This window comes from Microtus oregoni, unplaced genomic scaffold, assembly GCF_018167655.1.
Source record: "Microtus oregoni isolate MIOR12 unplaced genomic scaffold, Mior012 000002F_ref0000024, whole genome shotgun sequence".
In the NCBI taxonomy this organism is placed as follows: Eukaryota; Metazoa; Chordata; class Mammalia; order Rodentia; family Cricetidae; genus Microtus; species Microtus oregoni.
The window spans coordinates 63,207,766-63,230,940 of record NW_024543061.1 but is presented as its reverse complement, the minus strand read 5'-3'; the positions used below and the strand labels follow the sequence as shown (position 1 = coordinate 63,230,940).

The window sequence follows — 23,175 nt, the reverse complement described above, 5'->3', positions numbered from 1 at the left end:
CCGCCTGCCTCTGTCTCCCGAGTGCAAGAATTAAAGGCGTGCGCCACCACTGCCTGGCTAGTTGCTCTTTCTAAACAAAGAACCCCTCCAAGACAACCCCCCTCAAAGCATACTTTTTTCTTCATTTGTGGTTTAGTAATTTTGGTGTCTGTGGGTGTTTGTATGCCCATGCAACACGTTTTCCGTGCCCACAGAAGCCTGAAGAATGCATTGGATCCCTTAAATCTGAAGTTCCGGTTAGCTGTAAGGCACTGTATGGAGTGGGTGCCGGGACTTGAACTGAGATCCTCTGGAAGAGCAGTCAGTGTACCTAACCATGGAGTTCTCTCTCCAGCACAAACTAGTTGGTCTTTACATTAAACTACTGCCTTTCATGATTTCATTTTTTTCTCCCTTTTTAGCATGCTTTTCTGTGAACATTTAAAAAATCCTTGTTTTCCATAAAATATTGATTTGAAGCTAATATTGTATATTGCAAAAATTTATTTGCATTAATTCTTTTTTTTAACCTTCCCCTGTAACATCTTGTGCATCTTAAAGACCAAGTGAGCAGCTGGAGAGATGCTTAGAGAGGAAGGAGTCCCTGCAGGCATGGGTTCAGATCCTCAGCACCCACGTGGAAGTCATGGTACCACTAGGCTGTGGCAGCGCAGACCTACAGCCTCGTGCTGGCAGCTCAGAACAGCTGAGTCCCAGGATCTGCTCATACCTGTACCCTCCTGCTGCAGATCAGAAGTAGGCAGATTCCTGGAGCTCCTCATACCTGTACCCTCCTGCTGCAGATCAGAAGTAGGCAGATTCCTGGAGCTCCTCATACCTGTACCCTCGTGCTGGCAGATCAGAAGTAGGCAGATTCCTGGAGCTCCTCATACCTGTACCCTCCTGCTCGCAGATCAGAAGTAGGCAGATTCCTGGAGCTCCTCATACCTGTACCCTCGTGCTGGCAGATCAGAAGTAGGCAGATTCCTGGGGCTCTCTGACCAGCCAGTCTAGCTCACACAGTGAGCTCCAGGCTCAGAGAGACCCAGCCTTAAAAACTGATGTAAAGCAAGATGGAGGATGACACCTGAAGTTGATCTTGGCACACACAGCCAAGTGTGCCACTACACACCTGTGTACACACACACACACACACACAGACGAATGTATGTGATCTTGGCACACACTGCCAAGTGTTCCACTACATACCTGTGTACACACACATACACACAAAAGGATAGACAAATGTATGTGATCTTGGCATACACAGCCAAGTGTACCTGTATATACCTGTGTAAACACACACACACACACACACACACACACACGAACAGAAGAATGTATGTGTATAAATCACTTTATTCAATAGGAAACAATTTTTTGTGCTGTTCTCACTACCTTTTATTGTAACTCCTTATGTTTGCGCATTGAGACATTATATACCATAGGATATGGTATATAATGACATACTTGATACCTTAATACCCAGCAATCTTTTAAGTACAAGTCAGGTTTAATTTTTTAATTGGAAGGGTGGTGGTAAGATAGGAGCTTATGTAGTCCAGGCCTTGCCTCAAACTCACTATGTATCCAAGGATAACCTTGGACTCATACATGACCTTCCTCTTCCACCTTGCAAATACTGGGATTACAGGCCCGCACCACTATGCCCAGTTTAACTCAGGCTATTAGGAATGAGAGGTTGTTTGGGAATGTCAAAGATATGGAAACCACAGAACTTGAAAGTAAGGAGAAAAGCTTTAAGACCCTAACTGAAAGAGATTGGGCAGATTGAAAAAAAGCACGCACCATTACGAGTCACTTACAAAAAAACGTGAGGGCTTGAGGTAAGCAAAGCTCAATTTGTTAACAGGAAGCTACGGGCCCTACATGTCTATTTATATAAACAACGTTTGCCTTTCCCTTCTTGGTCTCTGCCCAGAAGTTGTCGTCTGAATGCTGCTTTGGATATGCTTGACTGGTTTTTAAAAAGGAAGGGGGAAGGCAGAAAAGGGGGGAAGAGACTCAAAACTACCGCGGCCACCTGTCACTCTCACAGAGAAACTTAACAAGACACTTTCCCTGATGTTTGCTTAGTGAAAATACAAGGTGTCTATTTTTACCAAGATGTCCCTTCTCTTTTTGTCTTTCCTGGGCTCTGGGGATCAGATCCAGGGCATTATATTTACTATGTCCTTAGGTCTCCTTTGACTTTTTTAAATATAAATTTCAGGCAGGTTTGGCTAAGTGGCCCAGACAAACCATAAGCTGTGATCCCCCTGTCTCAGCCCTCTGAGGGGAATACCAGCTGTGCCACAGCCCTAGTGAAATGGCTGAACCTCCTGCCAAGGGCGCTGCTAGGTTCTGCCTAAACCACACAGACAGGCCTGACCCCTCTCCCCTGTGCTGCTGATCCTTCTCCCTAAGTTGCCAAGTCTCTCAGGGAAGCTCGGTGTGCTTTCTCCTTGAATCTGGAATTGGCGCTCTCCATCCGTGCCATTGTCCTGGTGTCAGCCTGTCATTACTCTCCTGTCCAGTGATTCCCTTTTCCGATGCTCTCCCATCTTCCACAGTGTCCTCTGGGCTCCGCTCTTCTTTCACTGTGTCACCGCCACTTCAGAACAGGAGGAGCAAGCTGATTGTGCCTCCTGCGCAGGCGCGCAGCCTTTGGCCGGCACTGGCTGTGGCTAAGATCGCTCAGAAGTGCATCGGGGAGGAACTTGTGGTTAACAACAGCACAGTACAGTGCAGCTTGATGTCATCGCAAGTTAAGTAGCCTGGCAGGGAAACCAGCTGGCTTTGAACCAGCTTCCTCTGAGTCAACACCAAGGGAAAGTGGGCCCGGAGCTCAGTAAATAGATTCCACACTTGAGTTTCAAGGTTGCGTTCATTCAAGAAGAAAAGAGAATGTTCTAGGCGCGACATTGAGAAAGTTAGGCGCTGAGTAGGATCAACTCAGTTTGGGATGAGAAAGTAAGGGTGAACCGTGTGGGAACCGGACAAGGCTGTTTCTATTCAAGACACCTGGAAGCGTCCAGCCTCTAAAGGACATTTTTAGCAATCCCTTGAATTCCAACATTAACGTCCCAGATGAAAGTAAGAATTCAGGGCTGGAGATGTAACTCAGAGGTAGAGCGCTTGCCTAACATGCACTAGGCCATGGGTTCCGTTCTCATCACCACCAAAATGTGCAGAGATAACCGGAGAGTTGGCTCGGTGGTCAGAGTTCCAATCCTCAGTACCTACAAACAATGGCGGGTGTTGTCACCCCCAGTATCCACAATGATGGATACACTTGCAACCCCAGTGCTGTTAGGGTTCAGAGTCAGGATGCCGTAGCCGGGATCCAGGTGCGAGAAATAAGGTGAATGCAGGAGAGAAGGATGTCTCATGTCCTCTGCTGGCCTTTGTGTGAGTCCACTGGTGCACGCCTTCACACACACGTGTGCACAGACCACACATGTGCACCGCACACTCAGTGCACACACACTCACAAAACGTGTGGAGAACGTAAGAACTCTAAGAAATGACAAAACACGGGCGTTTGATCATGCCAAAGGAAGGTGAGAGGAAGTGTGGAGCTTACAGGCTGCGGGATCCAAAGACAGCAAAGGAGAAAAGGGGCCGTATCCGGAGGCAAGTTAGCAAGGTTGGAGTGCTGAAGGAGCAACGGTAAAGAGTAAAGGGTAGGAGGGACAGGAACAGAATGGAGACATGTGATCAATACTGAGTCTGTGTCTTCTCCTCCTCCTCTTCCTTCTCCTTCTTCCTTTTGGGTTTTGTGTGTGTGTGTGTGTGTGTGTGTGTGTGTGTGTGTGTGTGTAGCCCTTGGCTGTCCTGTCCTGGAGCTCACTCTTAGACCAGGCAGCCCTTGAACCCACAGAGATCCGCCCGCCTCTGCCTACAGAGTGCTAGGATTAAAGCCCACCACTGCCCAGCTAGAGTCTGTGTTTTCAAAGTGTGACAAAAGAACATCCTTTGTTGGTTTTTTGTTTGGTTTTTGTTTTGCAAACACAAAAGAAAAGACAAAAACCAACTACCAGGGGCTGGGGTGCAGCTCAGCTGCTGGAGGGCTTGTCTACCAAGAAGGAAATCCTGAATTTGATCCCGAAGGAGCAGAAACCTGGGCATGGTGGCACACGAATTAATTCCAGAACCCAGGAGATGGAAGCATCCATGAGACTTTGTCTCAAAAAACAAAACAAAACAAAACAAAAGCAAACTCCAAGTGTTCAAGGGCAGTCCAGTCTTATACAGTGAGTCCAGCCAAGACTATACAGTGAGATCTTGTATCAAATAAACAAAAATAAATAAAAAAGGAAAAGCAAACAAAGCAATGACCAGATCAAAACCAAACCCACCTTATTCTTGGAAATTTGATATATATTTTTTAAAATACTTGATTTGCTATAGACACAATACTGGGGTGGAGGAGCCGATAGGCATGGGAGAGCCGAGCTCTGGAAGAGACTCCCTGCCCCACCTCTAAAAATGTTTCCAAGATCCCAGGAACAAAATGAATTTTTGAGTGTCTTCTAAACTACAATTAAGCATTGATTCAGAAGTGCAGTGTGCAGTTGGCCGAAACAGCTGGCACAGCCCTTTCTTTAAACATGCTTTTAAAAATTTCCACCATGCATATAGTAATTGTATACATTTGTATATCTGACTCTGGGTTTTTATTATTAAGACCAGCTAGAATTCGTGTTACATACATTTATGAAGAACACGTGATATTTCCTTTTTAGAACTTTATTTATTTATTTATTTATTTATTTACTGTGTGTATGCATGTGCACACATGCACCCCCGTGGCGGTCAGGGTATAACTCGAGGGAGTCAGTTCTCTCTCCCCAGCATGTGGGCTCTGGGGATTGAACTCAGGTCTAAAGGCTAGGCAGCAAGCTCCTTTACTGGCTGAGCCATCTCACTGGCCCACATATAATTCAGTACATGCACACGATGTGCATTGATCAAATAGGGATAATGATAATTAGCCAGTTATGGTGGCTCACACCTTTAACCCCAGCACTTGGGAGGCAGAGGCAGGTGGATCTCTGTGAGCTTGAGGCCAGCCTGATCTACAGAGTGAGTTCTAAGACAGCCAAGGCTATACAGAGAAATCCCATAGTGGAAAAACAAAACAAAAACCCCACCCTAAAACAAACAAACAAAACCAGAATAATGTCTGTATCATTACTTTGTATTTAAAAGCCTTATGAAAGGATTCTTATGCTTAAGAATTATTTTATTTTTGTGTGTATGCTTGTGTAAGAATATGCCCAAGTGTGTCCAGTTGCCTGCAGAGGCCACAAGAGGGTGTCAGGGACTGGGAACTGAACTCAGAGAGGAGAAAGTGTCCTTAACCCTCCTTTATTTTATTTTATTATTTTATGTATATAAATGTTTACCTGTACATCATGTGAGTGTCTGGTACCTGCAGAGGCCAGAAGAGGGCGCTAGATCACCTGGAACTAGAGTTTAATACAGATCATTGTGAGTCACCACGGTGGACATTGGGAATGGAACCTGGAGCCTTAAGGAAGAGCAGCCAGTGCTCTTAACCACTGAGCCATCTCTGCAATCCCAGGAAGAGATACCTAAGATGCCCATTAGAAGCCCTGAGCCTGTGAGTTTTCCCCATTGTGGCTGCAATTTGCTTTTAGTCTATTTATCTATACACCAGTGTGTTTAACTCTAGACAGGGGAAGCACACAAATGGTTTTCCCCCCACCTCTTTAATCAGTTTTACAGATCTCACTAAACTCAATTGCTTCCCAGTCACAAGAATCTGGCCCCCATTTAGCTACTTTTCTGTGCTACGCAAGGAATCCAATTCCCGTCGTCACGTGTAATAGTCATTGCGCGGCTCTCATCGGAATTCTGCTGGGTTTTACAGGAAGTTTCTGGGTTTTTCAGTCAACAGCATTCATGGGATGTAACTAGTCACTTATTTAAGATGGAATGGGGGGATATGGCCCAGCCGTGGAGGTTGTGTCTAGCAAGCGGGAAGCTGTGGGCTTGGTCTTCGTGCCAGCAGAAAATAAAGGTGGTGGTGGGGAGAGTGCATTTTGTTCCAGTGTAATTGTGGCCACGGTGTCACAGTAGGCTGTGTAGTCAGCCTCGTGGAGACGCTGGGCCCTGTGCTGTCGGAGATGAGTGAGAAGATGAGGTTTACTTTCCCGCTCTACATCCCGCTTGGACAGCCTGCCCAAGACATTGCACGGGAGATTACGGGACAAGAGCCACACCTGATAGCTTTCTCCTTTCCACTCCAGACTCTGAGCTCAGCACATGGCAGCATTTGGGATCTGATTGTTAGGTAAGACTGGATAATTCTCAGTTCTGTTGGGAAGTCTCCTAGGACTAGAAAACGCCCAATGAGCATATGGACAACACAAATTGGGCAGCTTTTTTTTTTTTTTTTTGAAGGAGAGCATTTTACAAGGGTGGGGGATCGGATTTGGGAGGACTGGGAAGAGGGGAAGAGAGCATGATCAGGGTCATGATGTGGAATTCCCAAATAATGGATAACCAATAAAAACATTCTGTTGGAAAAAAAATGCCCATGACCTTTCTTTTTCCTTTTTAAATGATGGTTTATTTTCCGTGTGCTTTCCACATGCATACGTGTGTACCACTTGGCTGCAGGGCCCACAGAAGCCAGAAGATCTCAGACTCCCTGGGAGTGGATTTATAGATGGTTGTGAGCCACCATGCGAGTGTTGTCTGGGAACTGAACCCAGGTCTTATTGAAGAACACCCAGTGTTCTTAGCTATTGGGCACCCCTGACCCACCCGTGACCTTTCTGGTCAAGAAGACTTGCTGGGTAAATTTTAGGACAATCATGCAAAATGCTCAAGTGAGTAGAGAACCGTATGTAAATGTTGAGGCATTAATCTAGGAAACATCTAGAAGGGACCTGAAGGAAGTTGCGTGGCTAGCCAAAATGGAGGAGCAGAGCCTTTCCCACGCTCCTGTTTAATACTGACATATTTAATAATTACACTGACTAGCCGAGGGCAGAAGAGTGCAGCTTAGTGGTAGAGCGCTGGGCTAGCATGTGCAAGGCCCCATGTCTTAGCACCATTGAAAAAACAAGAGCGTTAACCTAAAGTTATCTTCTGAGATTAGGGTCTCACATAGTCCATGCTGCCCTCAGACTTAACGTGTAGCCGAAGAGGACCTTAAGGTTCTGATCTTCCTGCACCGCCATGCTCAGTTTTATGCCATCAGACCTAGGGATTCTCACACACTAGGTAAAGTCTCTGCCAACTGAGCCACGCCCTCCCTGGCCCCTTCTGTAAGTGCTGAGTGTGCTAAGTCGTGTGGTCATTGTCTGTGCACCTTGCCTATGATACTGGAAATCAGCGAAACCATGAAACAACATAGACCGTGTATTGTCAGTTTTGCAAAATGAGACAAGAGTTACCAGTTCCGGTGCAAATTAGAGCATAGCGTCAAAGCCTGGACATTGCAAAGGGCTTACTTTAAAAAATACATGTTTCTGGGACAGACGACGGTGGCTGGAGGAGAAGGAATGCCTGATTCCTCTCCCCGACACGTTCTTCTTTCTTCCTTGATGATCACAGACCACTGGGTCTCTGCAAATTCATATTTTCACAGGGAGGAAGTCGGAAGTAGTTGGAGCGACGGAGTCGTCTTGGAGGCAGGCCAGCCATTTGCCGGCAAAGCTCATCTAGAGGAAAAGCAGAGCATTATGGGAGGATGCCCGACCGTATAAAGGGCTCTTGTTTTTAGGGAAAGGAAAAAAATGCTTGTGTGATAGCATAAAAACACGTTGGAAGAACTGGGCCATGGTGGTGCGCGCCTTTAATCCCAGCACTCGGGAGGGAGAGGCAGGCCGATCTCTGTGAGTTTGAAGCCAGCCTGGTCTAACAAAGCGAGTTCCACGACAGACAGACAGGCAGGACCGTTACACAGAGAAACCCTGACTCAAAAAACAAAAACAAAACAAACAAACAAAAACCCCAAAACCAAAAAACCACACCGGAAGAAAAGACTCGGGTTAAGCTACTCAGCTTTTCCACATCTGGATCCTTGGAACTTACTAGAAAGTTGCTAACCTTCTATGGACCTCTTTGTGCCTTTTCTGAAAGTCAGCACTAATACCTGACGCAACGGTGTGTTTGCGAGGACTGGAATGAAACAATGTGGGCAAAATTAGTTTCCTTTGTACTCCCAGCTGCCGGCCATGAACCTCCTAACTAGAGAAATGGAGTCCCGTCCTTCTGCCCGCATTTAGGTGTTTACAGCGGCTAGCTCCGGTAAAATCCCCAGAGGAACTTGAACAGTGCCTAGAGCGCCAAACACTCATAGTCAGTGTCAAGGTGTTTCCCTCGCAGGTGGCTTGCACGGAGCCAAAGGGGGCGAGCAGCAAGTTTCCTTCTGCGAAGTCAACTACAGCTCTTACTCATGAACCCAGCACAAAGCTGGCTGATGAGTCAAAAGGGACCGGGTCTGTGGTGTTGACACCAACCACAGCCGCCGTTCGGGGCTGTCCATGGCGAAGGTGAGAAGAATGTTTGTTCCCACCATGCATGATCTACAGCCACACGGTTTGGTGCCTCGAAAATTATTCTTTAAACATCTTCCCACTTTCCTCTACCTTGGGAATGTCATACTAAGCAATGGGAATGGTTTCTCGAATTGGGGGAATGTTTATAATGTAGCCACTCTCAAAATGTCCTACCTATTTTTTTATGTTATGGGTCCTACCTAAACCATCTTGTCTCCAAACATGTCTGTGTTCTTTTTAGAGCTGTGAATAGGGCTGATGACCAACATGGCCATTGGTTCTATTATTTGTAGTGAGGACTTGGCTATTCCCCAGGACTTCTAAAATATGGCATTAAACAGCCCAAGAAGGGCTAGGGAGATGGCTCCGCAGTTAGAGCACTGGCTACTCTTGTGGAGAACCCAGGTTCGGTTCCCAGCATCCACAGGATGGCTTCCAACCATCTGTAACTTCAGTTCCGGGGTTCCCAATGCCTTCTTCTGTCTCCCATGGGCTGTGTGCATGTGTTTACATACATACATTTGAGCAAAACACTCATACACTCAAGTTTTTTTCTTTTGTCTAAAAAACAAAGTTTAGAAACAGTTTGAGCTTCAAAAAATTCTCCCCATAAGAAAGCTGAGCTTGAGGTCTAGCTTGGAAGGGACCAAGGAATACTTGCATGGGATATAGTCAGTTTATTCAGTGTAGCTTCCAATAGGGGCTGATGGGAAGCAAAAGAACTGCCCAGCAGCCTACTTAGGAACCAGATGTCGGGTCCCACAGCATCATACTCTGCTCTGTTTACCGCTCATAACTGCCCCGGCCACTCCCCACGCAGACAAACAGCTCACTCCGTCCACTCCTCACGCAGATATCAGCTCACCTCGTCCACTCCCCCACGCAGATACCAGCTCACCTTTCATAGCCTCGTGCTCCTTACAGACAAGTCGGGAGCAGATCTCGTTGTTGATGATGTACATACGCCGCAAGCTGCCGCCGTGCCAAAGTCATGGGCGAGGAAAGAGAAGGAGACGGTGAGAGGGTCCAGCCAGGGTCCCTCTTCAACTCCCTATTCTCCACGGGCCTCCCTTTGTCTAGATTTTCTTAAGCAAGTAATTTTGAAAAATCTTTCCCTCAGGGGATGGAAATGGTTTTAGTGATAAAAACAAAACAAGAGGTGTGATATTAATTTGGTGCGATATTAATTACTCTTCTTGGGGCATTTTTGCATATCTCACTTGGTGTCAGGTCCTAATGCTCCTGTCTGTCACTTTCCACCTCAGAGCTGGGTCTTTCGCTTCAGCTAATTCAACCCGCATCTCTCACCATCTTCCTTCCTAGATGGCCCTCACCGCCACGGGAATCTATCAGACTGTTATGTGGACACTTCAATCCAGACGCCAACTTCTAGGCAGCGCCTTCAGAAATGACTGACTAGGTTATGTCTGTTCAGGTTATAACCTCTGTCCCAGCAAAGGGGTGGGCAGAGGGGTCTGTGGTTCCATGGTGAGTGTTCATGAACTAGTTACTGACCCAAACACTACCATCATGGAAGGGGCTCTCTGGACATTCTGGGATCTCTTACCTGGTGAAGCAGACCTGATGAACACACTGTTTGACTGGCCGATGGACAGAGTATAGTCTTGTGCAAGCAAATTTCTCATCCCGGCACTCTGTCCAACACACAAAAAAATATGGAAATTGCAAATCTAAGAAGTATAAATAAAGGGCCAAAGGGCTGGGAGAAGGGAGACAGAATGGGGAGAGATGGAGCAGTTTTTACAAAAGCCACTGCATTTTGGGGCATGTCCTTCTTGCTCACCAAAAACAGAGCAAGAGGAAATTGATTCAAATGAAATTTAGGTGTTTCCCAACCTGGAAGCAAAAGTAGGTAAAATAATCTCTTAAGACTCATCTTGGGGAAGAACAAAAAGTCTTTCTAGGACTATTCAGGGAGTGCTGTGAAATATGACCCTGAAATCTGGGGGTCTCTTTCTGAAGAATCTCAGGTACAGGGCCCTTACTCTGTTCTCTTGTTCTTGGCTGTAGCTGTGGGTCAAAACTACCTGTATGTTACAGGAACCAGAGTTAGGCGTCCTGCCCACAGTAACATGGAATCTGCAGTCAAGCTGATTTATTTCCTAATTCATTAATTACCAAATAAAGCTGAAAGGTAGTTTAGGGAGAGGGTGGTTTGAGGACCAGTCAAAGGTGGTCACATCTTTCCCTGTGGCTTTTAGGATAGAAGATCATTTTGAAAAGGAGGAAAATGAACTTGGGGGAATGAAGAACCCTGGAGCTACTCTTTGGTAGAGAACTGGAAAGAAACTAGAAAATGAGCCTAATAATCTTCAAAGGACAAGAGAGAAAAAATCTTTAGGGAGAAAAGCTTAAGAAAAGAATGGGGCTGGAGAGATGGCTGCTGTTTCAGAAGACCTGAGTTCAATGTGAGTCCACATGGTGACTCACAACCATCTGTAACTGTAGTCCCATGGGCTCTGATGTTCTCTTCTGGTATGCAGATGAGACACCCATACACACAAAGTACATAAATAAATAAATCTTAAGAAGAAGAGAGAGAAAGAAAAGACAATCAGGCGGTGGTGGCACAAACCTTTAATCCCAGCACTTGGGAGGCAGAAGCAGGCGGATCTCTGTGAGTTCGAGGCCAGCCTGGCTTACCGAGTGAGTTCCAGGACAATCAGGGCTACACAAAGAAACCCTGTCTCAAAAATCCTAAAACCAACCAACCAACCAACCAACTAAATGAAAACACACACACACACACACACACACACACACACACAGAGAGAGAGAGAGAGAGAGAGAGTAAAAAAAATAATCAGAAGACCCTGTTGCATGTTCACAGTGCCCACCCCATCTGTAACTACAGTTCCAGGGGATCTGACGCCCTCTTCTGGTCTCCAACAGTATTGCATGTGTGTGGTACACAGACTATCACACAGACAAACATCCAAACACATAAAATAATGATAATAATAACAACAACCATACCTGCAGTAGCATTTTTGTCACCGGCTGAGGCTGGAAGGCAGACATTTTATTCCGTTATTAACAGTTCTAGAAGGTCACCACCTAACTACTATGTGGTTCATTTAGACCCAGTCAGGATACTCAGAAATAAAGAACAAACACATTGATGACTCTTAGCAACTTCTGGAAGGGAAACCCCAGGCTGATTTCAACCACACAAGCAAAAAGACTTAGGCATCAAGATGGAATCTTGGCTTTTACCTTTTTTTCAAGAGTTTAGTAATTGGTTGAATTAATGTCTAAATTTAACCCCAGCACCCAGAAGCAGAGACAATCAGATTACTGTGTGTTCCAGACCAGTTTGGTCTATACAGTGTTCCAGGGCAGTCAGGGCTACACAGTAAGACCCTGTCTCAACAACAACAACAACAACAAAAATAAAATAAAACTTTTTTAAAGAGATGGGAGGTCTCCCTATGTGACCTGGTTTCAAACACTTGAACTTAGGTGATTCTCCTGCCTCAGCCCCTCAAATGCTGGGATTACAAGTACATACTACCATACTCAGCAGTAACTAGCAAATTATTAGAAACCCAAGCCAAAGGGTCCCGTTCCTCAGATGACCTGCACCCGAGAGCTGGGCAGAGGGGACCAGGAACTTCTCCCCAGACAAGGCCTCTTCTCTATAAGAAGGGATTCCTAATCACAGCCTCTTTGATGAGAGGTTTGGGGTAACAAATAGGAGGGGCCAGGCTCACAGCCCATGCTGACCTAGGTGTAGTTTAATGTGTACCTGGTTACTAGGCAGGAGGTGGGGGGGGGGGGGTTGAGGAACCAGATTGGCAGGACAGTTATCTGGGAGGACGTCTCTGGAAGAGTTCTTGATGGGAAGAAGAGCAGGAAAAGGCTAGAAAATCTCATCTACAGCACCCTTCCTTCCTTCCTTCCTTCCTTCCTTCCTTCCTCCGTCCCTCCCTCCTTCCCTTCCTTTTTTCTCTTTCTTCTTTGAAAAAATTTAAACTTTGTTTTTATCTTATGTGTACGGGTGCTCTGCCTGCATGTGTATCTGTATACCCCATGTGTGCAGTGCCTGAAGAGGCCAGAAGAGAGCACTGCATTCCATAGGATTGGAGTTAGAGATACCAGAACCAGGTCTCTCTGGAAGAACTCTTGGTCACTGAGCCATCTCTCCAGCCCATTCTACATGCTTTTGGACACACCCCTGTGCTGGCTGACTAATTCCCAATCTTGTGCTTCTCATTCAGTTCCCGATTCTGAAGTTCAGCATACACAGGTCTAACTGGAAGGTCTTTTTTGGAGATTCTTCAAATTCAACACGCCCTCCCTGGTTTGCTTTGTTCTTCGGGTGACCGGTACCACCAGCATGGCTGGGAACAGGCCGTTATTGTCACAGGTCCACTCCCGTGCAGCCGACCTTTCACGCCCACTCCCTCGGCCTTTCTTCGGCCCAGCCTTTACTGGGACTCCTGCTTCTGAGTACCAGGAAGCTTGTGGTTAAATCCTTTCCCTTCCTGGCCCTGCAAGATGGGGAGCAGCAGTGGGCTGCAGCGGTGAAAGCGAGGGTCTTCCCAGTGCATAAAACTGATTAAACCCTTCCCTGGCCTTCATAGCCCGCCCTGCAGCCCTGGTCTTTCCCTAAGAGGGAGTCCCGCCTACTCACCTGATTCGCTCTCCTCCCTGCCTTTCAAGAAAACCATCCAATCAACAGGAGCCCTGCAGAAAACCCCTCCCTGCTCCCCAAACTGAGCTTAGTGAGGGCCACTTCCAGTCCCTCGCAGCGTCCTTTTGCATACCCCACTGATAGCTGTTTGTGGAGCGGGGTAAATGCACATCTCGTTGTCTATTGGACAAAAGGTACCCGACAGAAGAAATTCTCTTTTGTTCACTTTGACGCTGACGTAGCAGCTGGCTTGTTAACAATAACCTAGGAACTTGGGTGTGGTGGCCTGCACCTTCAACCTCCGCATTCGGGGGGCAGAGGCAGACAGATCTCTGTGCTTCTGAAGCCAGTCTGATCTATGTCTAGGCCTGCCAGGGCAACAGAGAGAGATCCTGTCTCAAAACAAAAAAGCAAAAACCACAAAAAAGAAAGAAACAAACAAACAAAAACCCCAAACCAACCTAGGGTCAGGGGTGCCTTTCAGTGTGGAGCACTTGCTTAGTATGTAAGGCACCCAGCTCCAGCCCTAAGAGCAAACAGCAGGAAATCCAGGCCCTGCCTCCTTTTCTTCCTATTTCCTGTTCTCCAAAGAGCCCGGTTTCCTCCGTGTGCCACTCTATCCTTTCGCCTGGGTTTGCACACTTATCTTGCCCTTACCCACCAGTCTCGGAAACACCGAGAGATTTCGTCTCTGTATTTTGTATATTAAACCGCACAGTTCCCGCTTGCTCCAAACGAGCATTAACTAAGCACAAAGGGCTGGAAGGATGTAGGGTACGGGCTCTGGGGAAAGCCCAGATGGCCCTGAGTGGCCCTGGTGGCCCTGGGATCCCAGATCCGAACTCACCCAGGTCATCTGTGGAAGGTGTGATATCAGCCAGAACTGAAAAGGTACAAAACATTAGGTGTGAGAAGGGCCTGGAATCGCGAGGGCGGAGGAGACAAGGGAACGCGCTGACGTCAGAGCAAGGCAAGGTGTACGTCAGGGGGAGGGAATTATATCAAGTAATTGGGGATGTTTTTGAACATACCTATCTTCGAATATCTTTAATATACAGGTCTCCCCCCCCCTTTTTTTCTAATGTGCCTGGTGTTTTGCCTGAATATATGTCTGTGTGAAGGTGTCAGTGTGAAGGTGTCAGATCCCCTGGAACTAGAGTTACAGACAGTTGTGAGCTGCCATGTGGGGGCTGGGACTTGAACCTGGGTCCTCTGGAAGAGCAACCAGTGCTCTCAACTTTTCAGTCATCTCTCCAGCCTCATACAGGTCTCGTTTTGTTTTTGTTTTTCAAGACAGAGTCTGTGTAACCCTGGTTGTCCTGGAACTTGCTCTGTAGGCTAGGCTGGCCTAGAACTCGCAGAGATCCACCTGCCTCTGCCTCTGAGTGCTGGGATTAAAGGCATGCACCACCACCGTCTGGCCCCTTACAGGTCTTCTTTTAGCTATTGATACACATCGTTCCCCTCCTTTTTAAAACTTTACATTTGTTGGTTTAATGTGTGTATGTGTGTGCCCACAGGTGCACAGATGTGGATGTCCATGTTAGAGCACATGTGTGTGGAGGTCAGAGGACAATTTTGGGGTGTTTGTTCTCTCCCTTTGCAATGCAATGCCAAATTGAGCTCCTCAGGCTGAGTAGCAAGCACCTTTGCATCTTGAACCACCTTGTCAGCCCTGTTCCTTCCTCTCTGGAAACTAGCACGCTTCTCCCCCTTTTTGTATCACTGCCAAGTCACTGAACAACACACCCATGGCCCCCCCTTTTCCAGAGCTAAAAATACAAGATCAACTCAGGAGCTGGAAAGAAGACTGTGACTATTACAAGACCATGCCGTTCCATAAGAACCGAAGTACGCATCACCTGTTTCATCTGTAGAAGGGTCATTCACAAGATCTGCAGAGACAAGAAACGGGACGGGAGGTGACGGGAGCGAAGGGGCAGCTGGGTATGGGGCTGTTTAGCTGGACGAGAGAGAAGGATTGGAATGAAGGCAGGAGACTCAGGCAAACCAGCTGCAGCGACAGTGACAGAGAGAAGTGGAGGGGATACTGAGGCTGGCATGCTTGGAGTGAGGGTGGCCACTAAGGAGGACAAAAGGCCGCTGTGTGATCTCTCAGTGGGTCACCATCACCCTCAGCCCTTTCTGTCCCCAGTGGTGGTAAGCAGACACCCCAATCCGGACTGACTTACTAGGGTCTTCTGTGAATGTCTCAGCCACATCATCTGAAAAAAATAAACAAAAGAGATTTTTCTGGGCATCCCACTCTTGCGATTCCAGTCAGTGAAACTGCCTGGCACAACCTCCGGTGCATTGGATCCTGTTGACCTCGTTAACTTTTTTTTTCAAACCTGGCATGCCCTTCAAATCTCTGAATAGAATGGTTTGTTCACAAATAAGCAGGTAAATAAAGTAAAATTAAAAATAAATAAGTTAAAAATTAAAAGAAATTATCTCTAAATGACCAAATAATTGATAACCACTTTTTTCTTTTTTCTTTTTTTAATATTTATTTATTTATTTATTTATTTATTTATTTATGATTTCTGCCTCCTCCCCGCAACCGCTTCCCTTTTCTTTTGAGGTAGAGTCTCAGGTAGTCCAGGCGCAGCTCACTGTGTAGCTGAGAATGACCTTGAACTCCCAATCCTTAAGTCTCTGACTCCCAAGTGTTGCAATAATAAACGTGTTCCCCTTCATGCCTGGTTTTGTGGTGTGTGTGGGGATCAAACTCAGGGCTTTAAGAATTTTGTGAACCACACTACCAATGTGGCCATTAATATTCTCACTTTATATAGATACTTCAGGGCATGATTATCTCTTTATTTTGAATGATGGTCATGCTTGTATCCCAGGCACACTTGGAACTCAAAATCCTTCCATCTTAGACTATCACATGCTGGGATTATAGGTGTGAATTTACTCAGGCTCGGCTGATACTGCAATTTGTGTATGTATGTATGTACGTGTGTGTGTGTGTGTGTGTGTGTGTGTGTGTATAGAGTAGCCTAGAGCCTTACATACGCTAAGCATAGCTTCTAATGTGCTAATATGTATATTCTAATGTGTCTGGCTCAAACACTGTATTTTTTGTTGGGGGCAGGGGGAGTTTCAAGATAGGGTTTCTCTGTGTAGACCTGGCTGGCTTTGACTACAGAGATTCTCCTGCATCTGTCTCCAGAGTGCTGGGATTAAAGGCATGTGCCACCACTGCCTAGCAAAACGTGTATATTTTCGTTATACAAGTTTAAGGTGTACAACATGATGTTTTGATACATACATACAAAGGGAAATAATTATTGCGACAAAGTAGTCACATTAATATATTTATCTCCTCACATGGGGGTAATAATATTTAAACACTATACCCAGCAAATATTCCACCTTCGACTGTGGGCTATTGTCATAATCCACTTTTTGCCACTAGAGGGCAGCAAATTCATGTAGTTTGCCTTGGCTTTTTTTTTTTTTTTTTTTTTTTTTTTTGGCTCATTTCCACAAAACTTCAGAAAGTAAATCAGATTAAACCTCTAAGAACAGTTTTCTCTATTTTATTAATAGTTTCTTTAGAAAATGATCATCAAGCCAGGCATGGTGACACTCACACACAGATGGCATACATAATAAAAACCTGTTCCCCAGAGCCCTGTCCCCCTGAGCCAGGAGTGGTGGCACATGACTTCAATCCCAGCACTAAGGAGGCAGAGGCAGGTAGGCAGATCTCTGTGAGTTTGAGAATAGCCTGGTCTACATGGTGAATTCTAGGACAGCCAAGGTTGTTACACAGAGAAACCCTGTCTCAAAAAAGCAAACAAACAAACAAACAAAACAAAACCAAACCAAACAAAGAAGCACTACCAATAAAACCCTGTCTCCCTGTTCTAGAAAGTTTTTTGTTTGGTTGGTTGATTTTGTTGTTGTTTGTTTTATTTTTTGTTTTTTGAGACAGGGTTTCTCTGTGTTACAGTCCTAGCTGTCCTGGAACTAGCTCGTGTAGATCAGGTTGGCCTCGAACTCACAGAGATTCATCTGTCTCTGCCTCCCGAGTGCTGGGATTAAAGGTATGTGCCACCACCACCTGGCTGTTTGTTTTTGAAAGTCAGGGTCTCAGTACGTAGCTCTAGTGTTTAGAAAAAGTTTTAGCCAATTTCCTACCACGTCTTTGCATTTTTATTTTCTGCTGTTCATGAGCCTACATAGCTCTTTCTGGAGTCTGAGGGTGCAGGCCAGTGGTCAGCAGTATCTTAGCCTTTGTGTGGCTTTGGGTTTTATCCACAGCATCACAAAAGTAGTAAAGAAACAAAGCAGAATCCCCAGCCAGTAAGGAAAGAAAAAAGGTGCGGGGATGTAGCTCGCTTGTAAGACTCTTGCTTAATATGTAAAGACCTGGGCCCAGTTTTCAAGATAACAAGCCACGCATGGCGATGCATGCCTTTAATCCCAGCACTCAGAAGGCAGAGGCAGGCAGATCTTTGTGAGTTTGAGGCCAGTGTGGTCTATGGAGAGAGTTCCAGGACAGCCAGGCTTACATAGACAAACCCTGTCTCCAAAAGTTAAAAAAAAAAAAAGCAAGAAACAAAAAAGATTGCAGATAATAAAACAATAGTAATGCTTCCTGTAAGGATTGCCTGGAGATTTCTTGAACGAGGTAAAAGATGTACAGAGTGAAGGAGGAGGCTGGCACCGAAGGCATCAATGGACAGACGTTTTAGGGAGAGCAGAAAAGGAGACGAGGTTTTATGAATGGGATGATGGGATTGTGGGTACTAGTGCTCCTGCCTTCCATATCTTGAAGTGAGGCTCGCTATCCTAGGACAGATTCCGGTCTGAGAGTCTCATTATGTATCCCTGGCCAGCCTTGAACTCAGTCTGCTTGCCTCCTCTCCCCGAGTGCTGATGTAGAAGGAGCAGCGGGCAGGCCTGCTTTTCATCCTGCCCAGCTCCCACATGGTTAGCTTTACACCCAAAATAACAACACACAAACTGTATTCTTTTAAACACTGCCTGGCCCATTAGCTCTAGTCTCTTACTGGCTAACTCTCATATCTTGCTTTAACCCATATCTAATAATCTGTGTAGCACCACGAGGTGGTGTCTTACCAGGAAGATTCTAGTGTACGTCCATCTTGGGCTGGAGCTCCATCGTGTCTGGCCCAGAAGAGGAGAAGCATGGCATCTGCCTAACTTCCCTTCTTCCCAGCATTCTGTTCTGTCTATTCCTCCCACCTAACGGCTGGCCTATCAGATCAAGCAGTTTTCTTTATTGATTAACCAAAGAAACGACAGATTGACAAATGACCTTCCCACATCATGCTGAGATTACAGCTGTTCCAGTTTGCCTGGCCCTAGAGCAGAGCCTCAGCTCTCACTGTTCTACATCACCCCGACAAGGATCCCACTGACCCCAGAAGAACTCTTTACCTACCTCCTCGTTGGCCACTGACCCCCAGGGGCAGCCAGTCTGTCACAAAGAAAGAAAAGGGATGTGAGTGGCCCCAGCTCTCTCTCTCTCCTCCGCAACGCTTTTCAAAGACAACCCAGAATTCAGCGGAAAAATTGTATTTTATCTTCAGGATTTGTCCCTGTATATTTGGACACAAGACCACTAGGCTATACATAAAATTAATGAAGCATTTAAAAAAGAAAAGGAAAAAAAAAAACCTCCGGAAAGACAAGTTCTTGAGAACAAAATCCGCTCTTGCTCTGCCCTGACTCAGTTTCCTCACTTGTCCTCAGTCCCAATCAGGAAGGGACAGGGTCCACAGAGGAACCCAGCCGCCTTCTGAGTGCGCCTCACCTGGGCCCACAGCTCCTGAATCAGCTGCACACCGGGCAGGGCGGAAGAACTGCTCTGTCAGCCTTCATCTGGCAGAGAGGGGGAATACAGCAGCCTTCCTTCCAAGCCCAAGTTTGCCTTCTGTGGCAAAGTCTTGAGCTGGATTCCATGGCACGCGTGCTTTTCTTTTGTGTGTAGGTGTCGCGGGACTTCCCTCACGTATGTAAATATTCTTGTGTGTCTGCCCAAGCGAGCGAGCGTTAGGTGTAAATGTGCGTGTTTTTTGCTGCTTTCCCTCAAGGATTTTTCAGGTGGTCTCTGGATGTTGTGTAACTTCTTGTTCCTTTGGTGTCTGTTGAGTTATGCATTTATACGCATCTCTTTTTTTGTGATTAACAAGCACTAGGGTTTTTAACCTCACATCAGTTTCTTAGGTACCCCATGTCTAAGGTCACCTCTCGTCACCCTCTGCACGCTGGTCTTTGACACAGCATATCTCTTCCCGGGCCCCCGTCAGCCTCAGACCCCTGCCGTCTAACCTCCAGCCCCTTGCACACGTACAGCTAAGGAGCTAGTAAGTAAAGAATCAGAACAGGGACTCACCAGAGGGAATAGTGAGAGCCATGACAAGCAGCAAGGACTTGGACCCGAAGAATGGCATGTCTAAGGAGGGAGAGGAGAGCAAGAACACGCACGCTGGTGAGAGAGGGCGGAGTCTCGCCTCTAGGGAAAGATGCCATGTACCCTCTGCCTTTGCCACCCTCCAAACCCTCTCGTTTTCTCTTTTCAGACCAAACCTTTGCTTATCTTCCTTCCAACATTCATTTCCCTCAAATCTTTTCTTTGATCACTTCTTATTCTCACTGCCACGACTCTTCTACAGAGAATGTTTTTAATTGTGAGTCTCCTCCCAGGTCCAGGCTGGTTTAGAACTCCTGGTCATAAGGGGGTCTCCCCTCCTTCCTCAACCCACTGAGTAGCTGGGAATAAAGGCGTGTGATCAGGAGGACCTTTTGTATCCTGATTCAACCACACTTGGCCCTGCTCCTAACAGCTGATCTTCTCTCCGTGGGCCTGTCTGTGTCTTTTTAAGAATCATCTGCTCTTCTTGGTGCACCCTCTCTTTTGAATTCCATGCGTAATTGGGAGAGGGCTCGGTTCTCAGTCAGGGACATTCTTTACCCTTTCGTGTACACATGCACAGCCAGGCACACACAGACATTCCTTCTATATAGTTTGGAAACAACTCACTGTCTACAGTGCTCCGCTCTGTCCACCGTGTCCTCTGGCTGCTGGATCTGTCTGTCCGTCTCACGCTTACCCGCTGTTCCGCTTGGTCTGGGGAAATAAGATGAACACAGCCACACCCTTGGAAGGACTTCAGATTTGGCCTATTCTGAAACAATGAGATGAGGGAGAGTAAGCGGGAGAGAGAGAGGGAGGGAGGGAGGGAGGGAGAGAGAGAGAGAGAGAGAGAGAGAGAGAGAGGAGGCCAGGCCAGAGGCTTAGAAAGCAGTGTTACAATAAGGTTAGAATGAGACAGGAGATGGGAATTTGCAGCCACTCACACCCTCATTCCAAAGGTTATGACCACACTGGAGAGGGAGCTCAATGCTCCCTCGAAGGGCTGGCCCAAGCCCACATCTGCCCTCCTTCCATTAGCCCACTTTCCCTCACGCCTTTGGCCCCGCTTGCCTGTCTTTCTTGGGTTCCTGTTTATCCCTCTCGCTTGGCGTGTTCTCCTGAACCTCTCCAGTCTGTTTCTATCTCTCTGGCTCTCTTCCGTAGTTGGATCATTACTCCTTTCTCTCTTTCCCTCTCCTCTCTTCCCTTCTCTCTCCTCTTCTCCCCTCCTCACCTCTCCCCTTCTCTCCACTCCCTTGTTTAAGTCAGGGTCCTGACCAAGCTGGCTGCAAACTCCCCGTGCTCCCTGTGTAAGACAAGATGTGCTTAAATGTCTGTGCCCCTATCCTCCACCTCCCAGGGGTGCGGGAACAAACCCAGGGCTTCACGCATGCTAGACAAGCATTCCACTAAGTTCCATTCCCAGCCCTTGTCTTCCTGGCTGACCTGGAATTTGTTATGTAGACCAAGCCAACCTCCAATATGCAGTTAGCCAAGGGCTGGAATTACAGGCTTGCACTCCCATGTCTGGCCTTTGTTTGATATTTTTATATAACACATATTTTACAAGTTTCTATTAATACAGCCTCATGTTACAAAGAATTAGATTAATCTTCCTTTTCATATTTGGGTCGTCTGAACACTGTACATCTTTTGAAAAACCCTTTCATTTGGGAAGCAATGAAAAAAAGACAGCTAAAACGAAACAAGGCTTCCTTTCATACAGGTGAAGTGTAGGACCTAGTTCGCGTTTCGTTTTAAATACTCCTGAAGAGGCTAGGCATGGTGGGAGCACTAGGGAGGCAGAGGCAGGAGGATCTCTGTGAGTTCCAGGCCAGCTGGTTCACATAGGGAACTACGGGACAGCTAGGGCTACATAGAGAGACCTTGTCTCAGAAAAACAAAATAAATAAATAAACGCTTCTGAAGAAAAAAAAAAAGCAGCTGAAAAATCTAAGGTGAATAAAAGCTTGCTGAACGATCTCAGGCACCATTCTCTGTCTCTTGCCGTAACACGGGCCCTTCTGTGTCTCTTTCTTCTCCTGTTGATTTCCTTGGTCCCCCACCATGATCATCACCACCACATCTTGCTCAGCTTCCCTGGAACAACCTTCTTCCTTTAGGCCCAGCCCAATCCGGTCTGCTTGCCTTTCTGTTTCCTTGACATCTCCAACCGTTTGCTTTCCCTTTGTTCTGGCGTTCTTGCTGCTCTATGTTTTTGTTTGTGGGTTTGTTTTTCGGGTTTTGTTTCTTTTTCTTTTTCATTGTTTCCTTCCCGCATGTCCGTCTAGCACTTTGCACATCCTTGTTCCTTGTTTTCACTTCTGCCTTTGCCTAGGGCCCCTTAAGCCTTTCTTTAACAAGCCTTGTTCCCTCTGCTCCTCTGGCAAAGCCAGCCCTTGTCATTTCCCTGTGATCTGAGAGGGCTGTGTAAATCTCTGTGTGTCACAGCAAATGTCAGAAGCCCCCCCTACCCCCGCCCCAGCTTTCCTTCAGGAGACATGGCCTTGTTCAGTTTACCTGAGCTTGCCCTCACTTTCTTTCTCAAGTACTGTTAGGTTTGTGTCTTTGTGCTTCTCTCCAGGGGTCTCTAAAAGTTCTTTGCAGCTTGGATGCCATCAGACACAGAAATTTATTTTATTTCATTTTTGAGACAGGGTTTCTTTATGTAGCCTTGGCTGTCCTGGATGCTCTATGTCAGAGGTTCTCAACATGTGCGTCACGACCCTTTTGGGTGTTGAATGACCCTTTCACAGGGGTCCTCTAAGACCATCAGAAAACACAGATGTTTGCATTATGATTCGTAACAGCAAAACTACTATCATGAAGTAGCAATGATAATATTATGGTTGGCAGTCACCACAGTATTAGGAGCTGTATTAAAGGAGGGCTGATAACCACTGCTCTATGTAGACTCGACTGTTTGAACTCACAGAGATCCTCCTGCCTCTGCTTCCCCAAGGGCTGGGACTAGAGGTCCCAGCAAATATTGATCTCTTCCCTACTTTGAGAAAAGTTGCTCTCAACTGAATGTTTATCATCTAGCTGTTCTTTATGTCATCAGGGCTGCATCAGCTGGGAAGTGTTTAATGTAAACATGCTTTTTATACATCACTTTCTGTTTTGTTTTGGTTTTCGAGACAGGGTTTCCTGGAGCCTGTCCTAGAACTCACTCTGTAGACCAGGCTGGCCTCGATCTCACAGATCTCCACCTGCTTCTGCCTCCTGAGTGCATGCACCACCACCACCCAGCTGCACCCCTCTTTTATACTGATCAGTCTCGTCAGGGAGGGTCTGCCCAGAGACCTTGATTTTAGCTGTTTGCCCTGACCTCCGTGAGTTTTGTCTCAGTGCTTGTGTGAGAACCGAAGTTGGTTTTAAGTTTTAATTATTGTGCCCTAGAGATCCACGAAACAAAAATGCCTCTGCTCTGCAAACCCCTCACCCAAGGACCGAGAGCTCCTGATGCTGGAGGCTTTTGACTATGGCGGATAATAGGCCATGTGTTCTCACTCCCCTAAACAAGTTTGTTTGACCCATCTGCACTGGATGCTTGGTCACATGTGGGTGGGAGGTATGTAGGCAGGAAATATATCAGT

General features: G+C 46.5%; 1 protein-coding gene across 2 annotated transcripts; it reads right to left on the bottom strand.

Moving 5' to 3' along the window:
• Nucleotides 1–7,383: 7,383 nt before the first annotated feature.
• Mfap5 (microfibril associated protein 5) lies at nucleotides 7,384–20,350 on the bottom strand. 2 transcript variants are annotated; one of them, XM_041639483.1, is made up of 10 exons: nucleotides 20,204–20,350; nucleotides 19,556–19,615; nucleotides 18,602–18,637; nucleotides 15,369–15,401; nucleotides 15,039–15,071; nucleotides 14,024–14,059; nucleotides 11,517–11,546; nucleotides 10,087–10,174; nucleotides 9,418–9,491; nucleotides 7,384–7,679 (listed from the first exon to the last, which is right to left on the bottom strand). In XM_041639483.1, exons 2-10 carry the CDS (start codon nucleotides 19,611–19,613, stop codon nucleotides 7,567–7,569), a joined length of 501 nt encoding a protein of 166 aa, XP_041495417.1. In that variant the 5' UTR covers nucleotides 19,614–19,615; nucleotides 20,204–20,350; the 3' UTR covers nucleotides 7,384–7,566. The 2 variants fall into 2 exon arrangements, with proteins under 2 accessions (XP_041495417.1, XP_041495423.1); XM_041639489.1 differs by lacking the exon at nucleotides 14,024–14,059.
• Nucleotides 20,351–23,175: the final 2,825 nt, after the last annotated feature.